This window comes from Vombatus ursinus, unplaced genomic scaffold (assembly GCF_900497805.2).
Source record: "Vombatus ursinus unplaced genomic scaffold, bare-nosed wombat genome assembly UNPS02014890.1, whole genome shotgun sequence".
NCBI lineage: Eukaryota > Metazoa > Chordata > Mammalia > Diprotodontia > Vombatidae > Vombatus > Vombatus ursinus.
In genome coordinates this window covers 1,070,282-1,089,696 of record NW_020954668.1, presented here as the reverse complement: position 1 = coordinate 1,089,696, position 19,415 = coordinate 1,070,282, and the positions used below count along the sequence as shown (strand labels likewise).

At 35.6% G+C, this 19,415-nt stretch overlaps 1 protein-coding gene across 1 annotated transcript in view; it reads left to right on the top strand.

Moving 5' to 3' along the window:
- The window catches only part of PACS2 (phosphofurin acidic cluster sorting protein 2), a gene marked incomplete at its 5' end in the record, with an annotated part of 225,535 nt that overhangs the window by 83,278 nt on the left and 122,842 nt on the right, over nt 1-19,415 (top strand). Inside the window, one exon of the mRNA XM_027842835.1 lies at nt 4,356-4,415. Within this exon, the coding sequence (XP_027698636.1) occupies nt 4,356-4,415 (60 nt within the window). The remainder of the gene's footprint in view (nt 1-4,355; nt 4,416-19,415) is intronic.

Here is a 19,415-nt window from a genome sequence, read left to right as displayed (position 1 = left end):
AAGCAAAACACTTTTGAGGAGGGATAGGGTAAAAGAGAGAATAGAATAAACGGAGGGGGCAATAGAATGAAGGGAAATACAGTTCTCGTGGTTTTTCTCTTTTGTTCTGATTTATCCTTCACAACATGACTAATGTGGAAATATATCCAATAGAATTGTACATAGATAGCCTATATCAGATTGCATGCCATCTTGGGGAGGGGGGAGAAAATAATTTGGAACTCAAAATCTTACAAAAATGCATGTTGAAAACTGTGCTTACATGTAATTACACAATATGCTATAAAAAAGAAATCATTAGTGACTTGGGAAAGAACAATTTCAGTTGAATGATGAGAATTGAAGACAGATTAAAAAGGGTTGAAGAATAAATGAGGAGAGGAAGTGGAGGCAGAGATTTTATACAGCTTTTTCTAGGAGATTGGCTGAGAAAGGAAAGAGAGTTCTAGGATTACAGTTTGAGGGGTTGGTAAGGTTTAGTGAAGCTTTTTAAAGATAAATTGCCTTAGGTATGAGATTAGAAAAAGATCAAATCATTGACAGAGAGCAGTTTGCTATATAAAGTGGAAGAGAATGGGCTCAAGGACACAGAGAAATTGACCTTAGGCTGGAGAAAAGGAAAGAATGGATGGTAATGACAAGGGGTTTTTGATGTATCAAAATGGAAAGGAAGGAGCTCATGGTGAGCCATATCTGTTTTCTCAGTAAGGTCACATCCTTGGCTGACTCAGGGAGGGAAGGAGACTTGGGAAGATTTAGAACAGCCTTTGTGGTAAAATAGTATAGAGAATCAGAGAAATAAAAGGATTGCCTTATTGCAGTGAGGGCTCAGTTGAGATTACAAATTTATAATGTAACCAATCAGCTGAGTGACCTGTTAAGTGACAAAAAGACAAAGAGGTAAGAAATTTGGGAAAATAATTAGAGCCAGCATGTTCCATACTGTGTCAAATTTGGAAAGTGAACTTCAGATAAGAGGAGGGAGGGATGGAAACAAAGGATGAAAGTGAAAGGAACAGGCTAAAGGGGATATTCTAACTTCCTTCCAAGACCCAGTCTGAAGCGGGGCAATATAAGAGAAGTTGCAGCCAGTGCTGGAGAGGATGGACAAACTATACAAGATAATCAGTCATGGTTGTCTTTTTTGTTGTGTGTTTTTCAGAGATAGGTAAAGAAAAAAAATTCTATCTCATTAAAGTGAAGGCACATTATAATAATTGTATGTGATCTAATTGATGCTGTTAGGGTTTTACATTGATTATCAGTATAGAAATTAGTTATAGAATTGACCTGTAAATTCTCTAATCATGGTTAGAAAAAGAGCAGATCAAAAGATAAGAGCAGAAGAACAGAATTTCTCAGGCCTTTTTAATTCTTTAAAAGATGTCTTTGGGCTTTAACCTTTATAATTTTCATTTACTGTTCTGTTCCTAACTGGTTATAGCATACTAATAATAGCAGTAATGATCAATGGGATCATAATTATAAGTGATAAGTGTTTTTTTTTTTTACCATGTATTTGAATGGTACATTAAAGTTGGTATGGTTAAACCAGTTGTGAACATGTGTGCTTTTGAGCACTTACTGAAAAATAATATTGTCGAGTCAGCAAGCTTATATATATATATGTATGTGTGGTGTGTGTATGTGTGTGTATGTATGTGTATGTGATAAATTGGAGATTATCTTAGAGGGAAGGCACTGTAATAAGGACCACCAGAAGAAAGCTTCTTGTAGAAGGTAGGATTTCAGTTGAGGCTTGAAGGAAGCCAAGGAAACTAGGAGGTGAAGGTCAGGAAAGAGAGAATTTCAGGCATGGGAAATAGCCTGAGAAAAGTCGAAACAAATGGACTGTGTTGTCTGAGGAAGAACAGAGAGGCTTGGTTACAGAGTATGTAGAGGGGAGTTAGTTTAAGAAGAATGGAAAGTTAGTAAGGGTTTTAAAGGTTATAAAGGTCTTTAAAAGCCAAACAGAAGATTTGATCCTGGAAGTAATTCAAAAGACATCTGGAGTTTATTGAGGAAATAAGACATTCAGACCTGCACTTTGGGAAAATAACCTTGATAGCTGAGTTGGAGGATGGATTGGAGGAGGGAGAGATTTGAAGCAGGGAGACCAACTTTTATTGTAATAGTTCAGGCATGAGGTGATGAGATCCTTTACCATTGTGGTGGCCAAGTCAAAAGAGAGAAGGGAATACATATCAGAGAGATTATGAATGTAGAATTGATAGGATGTGACAACTGATTAGATATGGAGGGTGAGGGAGATTGATGACTCTAGGATACCACCTAGGTTGAGAGCCTGGGTGACTGAGAGGATGATGATGCTCTCATAGTCATCGAGTCAGGAAAAGGGAAAGGATTTGGGGAAAAGATAAATTCAGTGCTGGACATTATGAGATAAAATGTTTATAGAACATCCAGTTGTCCAGTAGGCATTTGGAGATGTAAGACTGAAGAAGTCAGAAGAAAGGTTAGGGCTGGATAATTAGATCTAAAGGATCATCTTCATAGAGATGATATTTGAATCCTTAGGTAATGATGAGCAAAACAGTTTAGAAGGAAAGGAGAAGAGAGCCGAGGACAAAGCCTTGAGGACCACCCAAAGTTAGTAGTTATGGCCTGAAGGATCCAGCAAAAAACACTGAGGAATAGATTGTCAGGAGTCAAACAGGTAAGAGAACCCAGAAAAAGCAAAGTGTCCATGAAAGTATGTCATGAAAACCTAGAGAAAAGATAGTACCAAGGAGAAGAGGGTGATCAACAATATTAAAGGCTTCAAAGAGATCAAGAAAGATGAGGTTTGAAAAAAAGCCCTTAGATTTGGAATTAAGAAATCATTTGTAGCTTTGGAGAAAACAGTTTCAGTTGAATGATGACACCAGAATCTAGACCTCAGAGAATTAGGAAAAATAAAAGGAAAGGAATTGGAGACACTCATTTTAGATATAGCTTTCTCTCAAAGAGTTTAACTGAGACAGTGAGGAGGGATGTAGGATGATAGTAAGGGTGGATGGATAGATTTGATGATGGTTTTTTGGAGGATAGTAGAGGTGTGAGCTTGTTTAAATACAGCAGGGAAGCATCCAGTAGACAAAGAGAAATTGAAAATTAGTGAGAGTAGAAATGATAGAAGGGGGACTCTGCTAGAGAAGATGGGAAGAAATAAAATTACTTTTGCATGTAAAGGAGTTTGCCTAGGCAAGGGAAAGGGTCACCTCTTCATGTGAGATGAGTGAAGGAAGGCATCTTGTGGAGGAAGGCATCTGAATGCTGTGAAATGAGGAGTTGAGAATGATGAATAGCCTCAGTTTCTTTAGAGAAACAGCAGGCAAAGTTCTCAGCTATAAGGGTTGGAGTTGGGGGTGGTAGGGACTATGGCAGATTTGAGGAAGGATAAAAAGTTTTAGAAAAGCCAGTGTGGTGAGTGGGATAGTGAAGCAATTCAGGGAGGTGTAAAAGGATTACTTTGCTAGAGTTAGTGCCTAGTTGAGATTATGTAACCTAAATATGTAGTGGATCCAGTTCTCTAGCTTCATTTAACAGCCCATGAATAAATAGGAACAAAAGGAGTAGATATGCGTTCTGACTCAAGATCATATAAATTTGTTTGTATCATAAGCATGTAGGAGAGGATATCTTAAGAACAGGAAATAAAGAGCAGAGGGAATTATAGTTTCAGAAGAAGGGAAACTATTCAAGTGATCTTCATATCTTCATAAAGTAGATTTATAAGCTCTTAAGCCATTCAAGAGAATAGCATATTAACAGTATTTACTTAGGCTGCAGCTTGTAAGGTTAAGTGGTCATTTTGTGTGCACTTGGTTGATAATTTAGTATTTTGACTAAAATGTTTTTGGATTTAATGTGCCAAAGTTGTACTTTGGGTGATTCTGTCAGTAAATATTGGAATTTAATAAAAGCAATATATAAAAGGAAAGGTTGGATAATACTCACAGATAAAAATAATAAACTCTATATGCTTCCCTTCCCTGTGAATTAAGGAACGTTATATTTCATATTGATCTGTCCTGGGTTTCTTTGTTGCAGTCCCAATGACATATTTTTCTGATGGGATGGAGCTTTTTGTGGAGACCTTGTATTCCCCAGGTCAAGCTTAGGGGCTTCCCCATGGTGGGAAATTATCCAAGTGGAATTGTGTACAAATTATACTTGCTGTAGTGGGTAAGGTTCTGCTTTATTGAGAAAAATCTTCTGTATCAATAGGAGAACAGACCCTATGAGATTATGTGGTTACTTAAGTCACCATATCAAACTGACCTATATCTTGTGTATTATCAGAAGGATGCTGTTTCTGTGATTACTGATTTTATTTCCTCCTTGGCTTACAGCAACAAAACTTCAAGCAGAAGGTGGTGGCATTGTTGCGAAGATTTAAGGTTTCTGATGAGGTATGTCAGCTGTATGTTAAATTTTTGCCTTTCATCTTAATGTTAACATTGTATTTGAGTTTGCCAAAACACGCTATTTTTCCAAGGTCCCAATTTCTCCTTTCTTTGGGCCTGTGTTCCATATCTTTCTTGACTTACCTTTTTGATGGCGTGTCTTCAAATTAAACAGCCATCTTGGAACAATATTGAAACCAGGTTTGTGATTCATTTTATTTTATTTTTATTGATATCCTTTGTGATAACATGTCATTCTTTCCTGAATATATCCCTGCCCCCTCTTCCTCCCAGAGAATCATTGCTTCTTACCAAAAGGGGCAGAAAAGTTCAGCAAAACTAAGTCATGATCTTCTTTTGGCAGTAAGTAGTATTCTATATATGTAGTCCCCCACCTTAGCAGTGAAGGGAGGGAGGTACATTTTATTAATTCTTTTTTTTCAAGGAAAAATTTGGTTGTTATTATTATTATTATTTTACTATATCATATTGTGATTAATTTTAAAGCAGTGCTTTAGAACTCCTTTATTCTAGAAATAGCTTTATTAAATAAAAAAAATTATTAAAAAACACATTTTTTAAAAAAGCTTAAAATGGATATGTAGGTTGTGAATGTAACTCTCCTAATTGAGTGATTGCCTACCAAGGGTGATTAGTAGCATAAAAATGTCTTTGGAAAAATAAGTTCTCACTTTGATTTTCCCAAAGTTGACTAAACCATTTGGACTATATAAAAATGGCAGGGCAGTAGAGGCACTTGTCAAGGTAAGTGACAAAGAAATGACCAGGAAATAAGTGAAAAGCGTGCCTGGAATTGGCCTAGATGTCATGGTCCACATGAGGTAGTCACTACCCAGGAACAGGGAAGATCAATAGCTGAAGAGAATTGAGATTAAGGTTATTTAAATCAGAAAATCTCAGGGATAGAAGGGTCTCAGAAGTCCAACCTCTGCTGTAGCAACAATCTCCCTACTGACAAATCCTTCCAGCCAATGACACAAAACATACTTCTTTCTAAGATAGCACCTTCTACTTGGAGATAGTTCTGAATTGTTAGAAAGTTTTGTTTTTAAGTCAAAATTTCCCTCTGTGTAGCTTTCTCCATCAGTCCTAGTTCTGCCCTCTGTGGACAAGAAAAACAAGCTAAATTCCTTTTCCATTTAATAACTTTTCACATACTTAAAAATAACTGTCATCTCCTGTCTCAGTTTTCACTGTCTGTTTAACTATCCCCAGTCTTCTCACCATCCTGGTTGCCCTTTTCTGGGAGCATTCCTGTTTGTCTTTGCCCCTTCTGAAATATGTCATTTGCACAAAGCTTGACATGGTGATGCATATATCTTCTGACCATATTGGAACTATGTGTCATTTTTTAAAAATCTCTGTGGCTCTGTTAATGTGTAATATATAATATATAGGTTATGCATAGTCTTTTAGGTTGCTTTGATAAACTGTTGACTTATATTGAACTCACAGTCCACTAACCTCCTTCCCCCAATTTTTTTTACTTTAACTCTTATTTGGATTTGCCTCCTCCATCATGTATTGTTTGAGCATAAATGTAGGATTAACATTTATCCCTATTAAATTTCCTTTTACTATATTAGAACTATTCATTCACAGACTCATAGCTTCTTTTGGGGAGGATTTCAGAGGCCATCTAATCCAAAACATTAGCCAGCAAGAATTCCCTCTGTAAAATATCTAACATCATTTGCTTAAAGTCCTCCACAGAGAAGAGGACCTATTACCTCCTGAGGCATTTCATTCTGCTTTGGCAGCTATAATTGTTAAGGAAGTTATTCCTTATATCAATCCTAAATGTGCCTGTCAGATACCTTTATAAGCATCTAGACCAAAGGTTCCCAAACTTATTTGGCCCACTACCCCCTTTTCAAAAGGAAAAAACCATTCAGCACCCCTCTGGAAACCTACTGTCTTTAACCTTTAATGGTTTTTTTGAAATCTGAGTCATTTCAAAATAAAATTTTTTTAAAATGATGCATCTTAAACTTAATAATTTATTATAAATTTGTAGAGTTTTTCCTACAGTGAAATTTTGATGATGCAGTATTACATCATGTAATCATATAGTATCATATTGTAAACAAGTCATTACACACACATATTCCTGCCGACGCACGCTGGACTTCTCGATAATGCATGACATGCTCACCTGCCAACACTTGGCTTGTTAAAACCTCCCAAAGGACTTGACTGTTGATCAGTTATAGCTTGCATTTTATGTGTTTATTTGGAAAACAATAAAATCACTACGACTTTAACTCTTTTACACAACAGGTGAAATATATATGAACAATTTTTCAAAATTTTCTTCTCCTTTCCTTATGCTTCCACTGCCCCCTTATTTTTATTCAATGCCCCCCAGTTGCACCTGAGGCTGCTACCACCCCCCTAGATCATTTAAGTGTCCCCTAGGGGCAGTATTGCCCACTTTGGGAACCTATGATCCAGACATATTATTACCTTCTTTGCCCTGCTCCCCATCCCCAACCCCAAGAGAAAACTTATTGGAGTTTTAAGGGATTTGGTTTCTACTTTCCCATATCTCTGCAATTTAAAGTGCCTACTTTGTGTCAGGCACTGGTAGGTGCTAAGGATACAAAGATGAAAAAGGAAACAATTCCTGTTCTCTAGTTTGCCTTTTATCAGAGGAAAGAACATGTACATAAAGAAATATGTGGAATACACAATAAATATAAAGTAGTTAATTACAAGTTAGTTATAAAGGGAAGGCACTAACTTTTCTAAGGATCAGGTATGACTTTGTGTAGAAGGCAGTATTTGAGCTAAATCAAAGGAAGTGACAGTTTCTATGCAGCAAAGGTGAGGAGGGAGTGCATTCCAGGCATAGGATACTGCCTATGCAAAGTCATAGAGAAATCATGCCACATGTGCGGAAGAGAGAAAAGGGCAGTTTGGCAGATCATACAGTGCAGGAAGAGATGTAATCTATAATAAGGCTTGATATGTAGGCAGGGGCCTGTGAAGTGCTTTGAAAGCTAAACAGGACAGTCATATGTTATCCTAGAAGTTACTGAAGTTTATTGAATGGAAGAATGATAGCATCAGATTTTTCCTTAAAGGAAATCACTTTGGCAACTGTGTGCAGATGATTGTGGAGTAGAAAGAAACTTGGCCAAGCAGACTAATTAGGAAACTATTAACAATAGACCAAAAAACAGATGATGAGGGCCTAAGTCTGAATAACTTAAAAGAAAAATAGAAATCAAAGTTTATGTTTGTTCCTTCACATCGTGGCTCTGCTCCTTATTATGATCTTCTAATCCTAAGAGTCTGAATTTTTAGTTCAGAGAGTCCTCCATTTGGTTCAACCTGCTTATTCAAGAACTTGGCATGACCAGGAATCTAGACTTGGTCCAGAAAATTTAGTTTAGGAACTTCTCTGTGTACTCTAGCAATTCTTCATCTCAGAGCTCTTCATCTGATATAAATTTCTTGAGGTTCATCAGTCCTTAGAGAGCATATGTGGTTGTGTAACCTTGCCTCCAGACAAGGTTGTGCTAGATCCAGCTAGAGCCATTTGTTAAATTTTCAGTTTGAGCATTTATACCTCAGAAATCAGCAAACGCTGCAGATAATGACTTAATTTATTGTTTTGTTGATTGTGTAGATTTGAAGTGTTACAGAAAGTATGAATAATGTAAATTAAACTTAAAAGTGTGTCACGTATATTTTTTTTTCAGGGAGGTAATTGTTAAACATTTACCAGTAAACTACTGCCTCTAGCAAAATAGCTTCCACTGTCCTACATCATTGCTCTTTTCTTCCCTTCATTTTTCATCCTCCTTTTTAAAGTCTAAGCACTTAGAGTATAAGAACTCAGTCCAAGCTCAGGTATTTATGAATTAATGATAAATAAATAGTAGTCACGAATGTGATATAAAAGGGACAGTGGGTACCCAAGTCATCAAGGTTTATACTTTGTCAAAGAGCTAACTTTGTTAAGGGAAGATGTCATCAGTTCTAAAAAAAAGTCTTCAGTAAACAACAAGGATCCAAAACAATGCCTGGTCACACTTGCTACAAATGTGTTCTAGAATTTTGTCAGTCATCAGAGTTAAGCTCATTGGTCCACTTTTTACTTCATTCTCTTCCCCTTCATGAAAATTGGGAAGCATTTGCTATTCTCTGATACTTCAATACTCCACAGTCTTTCAGAGATCTCTGACAGTGGTTCACTACTCACTTCCCTGAGTGTTTTAGTGTTGTGTATTGTAGTTTATCTTGAACTCATCAAAGGAAGCTAGATGATCTGTTACTATCTCTCTCTTTAGTATTCATCTCCCTACTTGCCATTTTTGTTCACTCTTTCCAGTACTATTTTCCTTGACAAAAAATTAGCAATATGGAAGCTGAATAATTCAGTCTTCTCTCTGTCACCTTTTTTCATCCCATCCATCCTGAGCCACAATTTTATTGTTGTATCCAAATTCTTTTTTTCCTCAATATAGCTAAAAAAAACCCAGCCTTTTTGTCAGCTTTAGAATTCCTTGCCAGCCTCAACTAATTCTTAGTTTTAGCACTCCTGACACTATATTTTTACAGAATCTAACATACTTTTAAGCATCCTCTATTCACTTCCCTTGGTTTTCTACCTATATTTTTAAAATCTCTTTTGCAATGTGATAGACTTATGGAGTATATTGAAGAGGAATAGAAAATAGTATACATATGTCTCAACTGTTCATGGCACTTTCAAAAAAATTGACCATGTTTAGGAGCATTATAAACCTTACAAATAAAGGGAGAAAAGCAAGAATATTAAATGCATCTTTTACAGACTATAATGCAACAAAAATTATATTCAATATAAGCCTTTGAAGCAAGGGTTAAAAATAAATTGGAAACTAAATAACTAAAGAATGATTGGGCCAAAGAACAAATCACAGAAACAATAGTTTTGTTAAAGATAATGACAGCAATGAGACAACCTACCAGATTTTTTTTATGTATGCTTTCATCCAGAGAAGAGAGAGAGCAGATAATTAATTGAACATGCAACTACAATATTTAGAAAATCAACAAATTAAAAACCTTCAGGTAAACACTAAAACAGAAATGTTGAAAATCGAAGAAGAGATTAAGAAAGTTAAAGCCCCCAAAATTAAATCAGTAAATAAAGCTAGGTTTTTTCTTGAAAAAGATAAAATAGTTAAGCCATTTGCCAACTTGATTTTAAAAATAAAAGAAAAAACCCAAATTATTAGTAATAAAAATGAAGAAAGAAATCAATGAAGACAAAGTCAAAGAAATTATTATGAACTGTTTTGTCCTACATGCTAATAAAACTCACAATTTGATGAATAAGAATGGATAATAAATGAAGTAGATGAATATTTACAAAAATATAAGTTGCCCAGATTAACACAAAAAGAAATGAAATATTTAATATGAAGATGTTAAATAAACTATAAATCAATTCCCAAAGAAAAAATCCCCAGAATCAGATGGATTTAGAAGCAAATTCTACCAAAAATTTAAAAGAATAATTAATTCTAATACTATATAAACTGTTTGGAAAAAATTAGGAAAAGGAGCCCTTCCAAATTCTTTCTCTGACAAAAATATGGTCTTGACTCCTAAACTGGGAAGAGTCCAAAAAGAGAATAAAACTATAGACCAATATCCCTGATGAATATAGAAACAGAATTTTCAAATAAGGAGGTTACAACACCATAGCACAAAGATTGTACACTATGACCAAGCTGGATTTCACTAGAAATTTAGAGCTGGTTCCAATATTAGGAAAATTGTAGACGTAACTTTAATAAAAACAACAAAAATTATGATTATGTCAGTAGGTGCAGAACAAGCTTTTTATAAGGTACAGCACTCATTCCTGTAAAATAAAACACTCGAAGACATAGGAATAAATAGAGTTTTCCTTAAAATAATAAGTAATATATATGTAAAACCAAGAGCCAGCATTATCTGTAATGGGAGTAAACTAAAGAACTATCCACTAAGATCAGGGATAAAGCAAAGTTGCCCATTATCACCATTACTACTCAGTATTGTACTAGAAATGCCAACTATAAGATAAGAATATTAAGTTGAGGGAAGAAGTGAGGCAAAGAGGAAAAAAAAAATCATTTTTTGCGGGTGATATGGTAGTTTTCTTAGGGAGCACTATAGAGTCGACAAAAAAACAACTAACAGCTTAATCAGGGTGGTAGGGTATAAAATGAATTCACAAATAATTAGAATTTCTTGACATTAAGCAGCAAAACCTAGCAAGAAATGGTAAAAAGAAAGATTCCTTTTAAAATAATTGCAAATATATAAAATAAAAATATGTGGGAGTCTTTTTGGCAAGACATATATAGGAACTATATGAACACACATACATTCTTTAAACAAGCATAAATCAAAATAATTAGAAAAATATTAATTGTTTATGAATAAGTCCAAACCAATATAATAAAAAATGACAATAATGCCCAAATTAATTTACTTACTCTGTACCATACCAAAGGATTACTTTATAGAGCTAGAAAAAAATAATAAAGTTAATCTGGAAAAGCAAAAGATCAAGAATAGGAAGGGAATTAATGAAAAAAAAAGTGGTAAGGAAGGGGGCCTTGGCAGTACCAGTTCTCAGCCATACTCTAAAGCCATAATTGTTTTAAAAAAACAACAACAATAACAATTTGGTACCAAGAAAGAAATAGGTAATCAGTGGAATGGATTAAGTACACAGTATATATAATTAAACAAGCACCATAGCTTAGTATCTTATAAACTCAAACATCTCAGCTATTAGAGTAAAGACTCAGTATTTAACAAAAGTTGTTGGGAAAACTGGAAAGCAGTTTGGCAGAAATTAGGTATAGATCAACCTATCATAGCGTATAACAAAGTAAGCTCCAAATAGTTACCTAATTTAGTTATAAAGGATAACATCATAAGAAAATTAGAGGAATATGGAAGAAATTACCTGTCAGATATATGGATAGGAGAATTCAAACAAACAAAACAATTGCAGCTAAAATTAGAAGATAGACAGGCAAATGGGAAAAAACTTTTGTATCAAGTTTTTCTGATAAAGATTTCATTTTTAAAATATATGGGAAACAGAATTAAATTTAGAAGAATCAATCATTCCTCAGTTGATAAATGGTCAAAGGGTATAAATAGTCAATATTCAGAGGAAGAAATCTATTAATAGCCATATTTAAAACATATTATAAATCATTAATAATGAGAGAAATGCAAATTAAACAATTCTACAATTAAATTCTGCAAATTAAATGATTCTACTCAGAATCATCAGGTGGGCAAAGTTAACATAAAAGGAAAATAAATACTGGAGGGACTGTTACAAAGTAGGTACTGTTAACTAGCACATTATAGGTAGAGCTGTAAACTGGTCTAGCCATTCTCTCTCTTTTTTTTTCTCCAATTTATTTATTTATTTTTAGTTTTCAACATTAACTTCCACAAGATTTTGAGCTCTAAATTTTCTCCCCATTCCTCCCCCCCCCCCCACCCTATGACAGCTTGCATTCTAATTCCCCCTTCACCCAATCTGTTCTCCCTTCTGTTACTCCCCTCCCTTCTCTTATCCCCTTCCCCTTATATTTTTCTATACCCCTTTGCCTCTGTATCTTATTTCCCAGTTGCATGCAGAAACAATTTCTAGCATTTGTTCTAGCATTTGTTTCTAAAACTTTTGAGTTCCAAATTCTCTCCTCTTCTCCCTCCCCATTCACTCTCATTGACAAGGCAAGCAATTCAACATAGGTTATACATGTTCAGTCATGCAAAACACTTCCATAGTCATGTTGTGAAAGACTGACCATATTTCCCTCCATCCTATCCCAGTCCCCATTTATTCTGTTCTCTCCTTTGTCCCTGTCCCTCCTCAAAAGAGTTTGCTTCTGATTACCCCCTCCCCCAATCTTCCCTCCCTTCTATCGCCCCTCCTTCCCTTCCATCTTCCCCTTCCCTCCTACTTTCCTGTAGGGAAGGATAGATTTCCATACCCAATTGAATGTGCTTGTTATTCTCTCTTTAAGCCAAATCTGATGAGAGTAAAGTTCACTCATTCCTTCTCACCCCCCCTTCTTCTCTTCCACTGTAAAAGCTTTTTCTTGCCTCTTTTATGTGAGAAAATTTACCCCATTCTACCTCTTCTTTTCTCCTTTTCCTAGTACATTCCTCTCTTACCTCTTAATTTTCTTTTTTAAATATCATCCCTTCATATTCAATTCACCCTGTGCCCTCTGTCTATATATATTCCCTCCAACTACCCTAATACTGAGAAAGGTCTCATGAATTAGAAATATCTTTCTATGTAGGAATGTAAACAGTTCAACTTTAACAAATCCCTTATGATTTCTCTTTCCTGTTTACCTTTTCATGCTTCTCTTGAGTCTTGTATTTGAAAGTCAATTTTTCTATTTAGCTCTGGCTTCTCTAGAATGCCTTAAATTCCTCTACATCATTAAAAGTTAATTTTCCCCCCTCATTGATTACACTCAGTTTTGCTGAGTAGGTGATTCTTGCTTTTAATCCTAGCTCCTTTGACTTCCAGGATATCATGTTCTAAGCCCTCTAATCCCTTAATGTAGAAGCTGCTCTGTTATCTTGACTGTGGCTCCACGATACTTGAATTATTTTTCTTTCTGGCTGCTTGCAATATTTTCTCCTTGACCTGGGAACTCTGGAATTTGGCTATAATATTCGTGGGAGTTTTCCTTTGGGGATCTCTTTCAAGAGGTAATCGGTGGATTCTTTCAATTTCTATTTTACCTTCTGGTTCTAGAATCACAAGGCAGTTTTTCGTGATAATTTCTTGAAAAATGATATCTAGGTTCTTTTTTTGATCATGGTTTTCAGGTAGTCCAATAATTTTTAAGTTCTCTCTCGTGGATCTATTTTCCAGGTCAGTTGTTTTTTTCCAATGAGATATTTCACATTGGCTTCTATTTTTTTCATTCTTTTGATTTTGTTTTATAGTTTCTTGATTTCTCATAGAGTCATTAGCTCCATTTGCTCCATTTTAATTTTTAAGGAATTTTTTTCCTCAGTGAGCTTTTTGGACCTCCTTTTCCATTTGGCCAATTCTGCTTTTTAAGGCATTCTTCTCCTCATTGGCTTTTTGGACTTCTTTTGCCATTTGATCTAGTCTGTTTTTAAGGTGTTATTTTCTTCAGCATTTTTTGGGAAAATTTTTTTAGCAAGCTGTTGACTCATTTTTCATGATTTTCTTGCATCACTCTCATTTCTCTTCCCAATTTTTCCTCTGCTTTTCTTATTTGATTTTCAAAATCCTTTTTAAGCTCTTCCAGTGACCTGAGACCAATTAATATTTTTCTTGGGGGTTTTGGATGTAGGAGCTTTGACTTTGTTGTCTTCTTCTGGTTATATGTTTTGTTATTCCTTGTCACCAAAGTAAGACTCTGTAGTCTTAGTTTTTTTCCTCTGTTTGCTCATCTTCTCAGCCAGTTACTTGACTTTTTAACTCTTTGTTAAGGTAAGCTCTGCTTCCATTGTGGAGGGTGTACTGTCCCAAGCTTCAGGGGTTTTGTGCAGCTGTTTTCGGAGATACTCCTGGGGATCTGCAAATTTTCAGTTCTTCCAAGGTGGTATGATCTAAGGAGAGGTGTTTACTCCTCTCCTGCGCTCTCATCTGTGAGTTGGTCTAGCCATTCTTGAGAGCAATTTGGAACTATGCCCCAAAAGCTGTTATTAAACTGTGCTTACCTTTTGAACCTAAGATACCACTACTAGGTCTATGCCTCTAAAGAGATCAAAGAGAAAAAAAGGACTCACATATACAAAAATATATATAGTAGTTCATGGTGGCAGAGAAATGGAAACTGAGAGTATGCCCATCAATTGGGGAATGACTAAATAAGTTATGGCATGTGTATGTAATGGAATACTATTCTAAGAAATTATGAAGGGAGTGTTTTCAGAGAAACCTGAGAATATTTATATAGACTATTGCAAAGTGAACTAAGCAGAACCAAGAAAACAATTTATACATTAAAAACGTAGGGGCAGCTAGGTGGCACAGTGAATAGAGCTCTGGCCTTGGAGTCAGGAGGACCTGAGTTCAAATCCAGCCTCAGACACTTAACACTTACTAGCTGTGTGACCTTGGGCAGTTCACTTAACCCCAATCACCTCTCCAAAAAGCAAAAAAACAAACAAAAAACAATACTCTAAGGACAACTTTGAAAGACTTGGCAACTCTGATCAGTGGAATGAAACTAACCACAGTTCCAGAGGTCTCATGATAAAACATGATGTCCATCTCCAGATGGAGATGTTATGGATTCAGAGCACAGATTGAAGCTTTGTGGGTTTTTGAGGGGGACATGGCTAAATGAAGGAATTTGTTATGTATGACTTTAAATATTTGCAATGAATTTTATTTTTATTTTTCAGTGGGTAAGGGAGGGAGGGAGAGAATTTGAACTGAAAATAAGGTAAAATTGAATTAAATAAAATCTGTGCTGATCAGTGATAAACTTCTCTTCCTTTTCCTCTTTATCAGAATTGTTTTTCTTTGTGTCTTCAAAATCTCATTCTTGAGAGCTTCCTGTCCTTCATTAGCTAACTTTCCCCTATTTAATTCTTGGAATTCTTTTAACCTTTTGAAATCTCCTCTCCCAAAATATCTTCATGTTAGACTCTACTCAGTTTTCCTCTCTTTCATCATAAACTTCACTCAAAATTCCCATCATTTTGGCTCCAGGGACCAGTTCGCCTTTGTTGATGACTCAGTTCAAGAAAAGCAGAACCTCATTGGTTCTTCCATTTTTTTGAAAAGTGCCATTTTCTTTAAGGCAAGCCTACAAATTACTAACAGCACTAACTTTAACAGAGAGAGCATTCTAGCAAATAATGTGTGTGTGTGTGTGTGTGTGTGTGTGTGTGTGGCAGTTGGGGTTAAGTGACTTGCCCAGGGTCACACAGCTAGTTAAGTGTCAAGTGTCTGAGGCCGGATTTGAACTTGGGTCAACTTTGTCTACTGTACACCACCAATTCTTCACTCTCCAAAATTTCCACATTTGTACCTTCAGTCTACCTCACCCACACTAAAGGAAAGATGATCAGATGAAGGATATGATCATCACCCATAATTATTCCACCTCTGTGATCCAGAATTATGAATTCCTCTCTTCAGCTATAACTTCTATTCTTCAATGTCTAATTTTTCTTCCAAATCTATTCTTGATTTTATGTCCTTTTTCTCCCATTTCATTTCCCCGTGTTCTTACTTCCCATCACAGTCTTTACTGTAGGTCCACTACTTTAGCCTTACACTATTAATTACCTTTGAATGTTTTGTTCCCTTGTCCTTTTGATAGACATCCTTTACCAGCTCTCAACATGAGTTAACCCATGTACCTTTTTCATTTCTATTCATGAGATACTAAATACTCCTGGAAAAAGTCCAAATTTGTTACCTAATTAGCATTAATTAGCACCCCAGTCCACATTATAGCATTGCAATCTCATTATTCTTCCATGATTGATCTTCCTATACTCTCAACAGTAATTATCTCAAGTCTTCTCGCCTATTAAATCTTTTATTATTCCTCCCCATGCCTTAAGTATAAGATTTTGCTACCTCCTTTATTGAAAAACCTAATTCTGATGATTGCAAACTCCCTTTTCTTCTCTGCTCCATGCCCAAAGCCCATCTTCATCATATCCCATTCTCATTTCCTTTGCTTTAGTCTCTGGTGAAGAATGACCCTTTTCCTTGCCATTACCAATCCCTCTGCATGTGCCTTTAATCCCATCTCTCCCATCTCTTTCAGAAGTTTATCTCCTAGAATACTCTCTTTGTTTCTCTCATCTCAATCTCTTATCCTTTGGTTTCTTCCCCAATATCAATAAAGATGCCTAGATTGCTCCCATCTTTTTTTTTTTCCAAATCTTAGACTTAAATACTAAAACTTAAATACACAATAAGAAAAGAAAAAGAAACATTTGAAACTTAAATACAAAATAAAAAAAGGGAAAAAAATATTGCCATGTACACAGCAGAATGTAAGAGAGGATTCATAATGTACAGCAATAAATTTCCATTGCAAGAAAGCCTATGTAATAAATACTGCACGTTGTGTTCAGAGCTGTCCATCTTTCCTTTGTTTCCTTGTAAGTTTTCTTTTGCTCTCTCCTGTGCACTTTTTACTTTGTTCTTTTTTCCCCTTCCTCCCCCCACCCCTGCCCCAAAGAAGGAGGCAATTAAGTGCAGATATGTTTATATATACTATATATATAAACACATATATACATATGTACATACACATATACACAAAGATACATATATACATACATAAATTTAGGTATCTACAATCATACTCAGACATATAGATTCATATGCGTCTATGTAAGACCATACTATACTTATATGTCCTGTTTGTCCCCTATAAGTCCCAGCAGTATTCCAGCCTTATACTGTGTAGTTATTTTAGATATTCCAAACAACATTGATGAATATGACTGACACATAGTGTAGTTTCCCTATTTTTCTCTTTTGATTAACTCTCTTTCAGCCTTAACTTTGTCCAAGATCATGATTATCACCGTGCTCCTTTTTCTATAACAAATTTTACTCCTGATCTTTATTTTATGTTTGTGCTTATCTCTTATTTATTTCCTGTCCCTCCTGACTCCTTTGTTTTACTTCTACCCACTACCTTACCCTCCTATCATTTAACCTACCCCCTCCAAGGATACTTCCTTTATATTCCCATTCCCATTAATCGAAACACCCTTCTATACTCCACTTTAACCTTCTCCCTCACTCTGCCCTCTAAAGATCTCCCCCTTATCCTTTCCACCATCCCTATCCCCTTAGCATTTTATTTCTTTCTGAATTTAGAAGATTTTTATACTCTTCTAGATATATATGTGTTGTTCCCTCTTGAACCCATTCCCAGTGAAAGTAAGGTTCCAGAACTACCAGCCCTCCTCCTCCATTTAATTCCTCTGTGTTAGTTCTTCTTCTGGCCCCTTATTTGTATAATTATTCTTTTTAGCTGTTCCTAAATAGGTTTACTTTTTAAAGTCATATCACAATCAGGTCTACTCCAATCTGTCTTACGAATTACCAAATTACTAATAACAATCTTACACATACCTTTTACGTTTCCTCATAACATAGGTAAACAGTCTGTCCTTATTGAGTCCCTTGTAATTAGTCTTTGGTATATACCTTGTATTTCTCTTGGCTCTTGTATGTCAAATCTTCTATTAAGTTTAGTTATGTTTTTTTGTTGTTGTTTTTGTTTGTTTCCACAAAATCCTGAAAGTCTGACAGTTCATGAAACGTCCTTTTTTTTTTTTTCCATTCAGGATTATGCTTAGCTTTGTTGGGTATGATATTTTCAGCTGTGGCCCCAGTTCTTTTGCTCTTCAATATATAACGTTCCAAGACCTGTGGTCTTTTAGTGTCACCACTGTTGGGTCTTGTGTGATTCTTATTGTGTGGTATCACCATGTTTAAATTGTTTTGTTTTGTTTATTTTCTTGTTGATCATAATATTTTATCCTTGAGATGGGGGTTTCAAAATTTGACTATGATGAGTTTTCCTCATAGGATCTCTTTCAGGTGGTGATAGGTGAATTTTTCTTATTTTTGCTTTCCTTTTGTTCTAATGCTTCAGGACAATTTTCTGTAATTATTTCTTGCATTATCATATCAACATTCTTTTCTTGATCGTAGCTTTCAGGTAGTCCGATTATTCTTATGTTTTCTCTTCTTGATCTATTCTCCAGGTCAGTTGTGTTTTTTTTTATGAGATGTTTCACATTCTCTTCTATTTTTTTCATTCTTTATATTTTGTTTTATTATTTCTTGGTTTCTTATGATTTTGCTGGTTTCCCCTTGGCTAATTCTGATTTTCAAGGAGTCATTTTCTTCCTTAAGATTCTTGATCTCCCTTTCTAATTGGTTGACTTTGTTTTCATAATCTTCTTGTTTTTCTTGGATTGTTCTTATTTTTTTTTTAAATTTCCCCTCAATCTCTCTCATTTGATTTTTAAAGTCCTTTTTAAGTTCTTCTATAAATTCTTTCTGGGCAGGTGACCATTTGGCGTTCCTTTTTGGGGTAGCAGAGGATTTCTTAGCTTCAGTATGATCTGAAGATGAATTGTAACTTTCTGTGGTTGAATTCTTTCTCCTTTGCCTACTCTTTTTGTTTTATTATTTGTAGCAGCACATTTTTTGTAATCACCTCTAGTCCTAGAATATGGGGGATGGTGCCTCTGGCTTCAGTTTTCCCTTTTAGCCTGGAACCAAAACCTAGACCTCTTGCCTCCAATAACTGCCCACAGCCAACCATGTCACTGCTCCACTGCTTCTGCACTTACTGGGCAGGTGCTGGTTCCTTCTTGCCCAAAGACATGTCTCTGCAGCACAGCTGGGTCTGGTGTTGCTTTTCAGCAGAGCTTCCCTCAATCTTCCCCAGTTTAGATGCCCAATTTCTCCTCATAGTCCCAGGAGGTAAAATTTCCTGTTGCTAGACCTGAGTCTGCCTCTAGGGCTAACTCTAGGGCTTACATCTTGTTGTTTAAGAGGAACTAGCCCAGAGGTGTTTATTCTTCACAGAGACCAAACCTTATCCTGGGATTTTTCTTTAGATCTTCTCTGCCCTGGGAGGATCACTGTTCTGCCCCTACCCTTATTTATTTTTAACTGCTCTATGTTAAGCTTGAGACATTATTTTATCTTGTTTGTGGTGGAATTTTGAAGAGCTGGGAATTTTCTAACCTATTCCACCATCTTTCCAGAATCCTCTCCCTGTTCCCATCCTTAAAAGAAACCTTTACTTGACCTCATCATCCTCTCCAGTAACTGTCAATGCATCTTCTCCCTTTCACACAAACTCTATTAGGTATCTGTACTCATTGTTTCCATTACCTTAATTACTGATTACTTTTCAATCCCTCACATTCAAGCTTCTGGCTTTACCACTTAACCAAAACTACTCA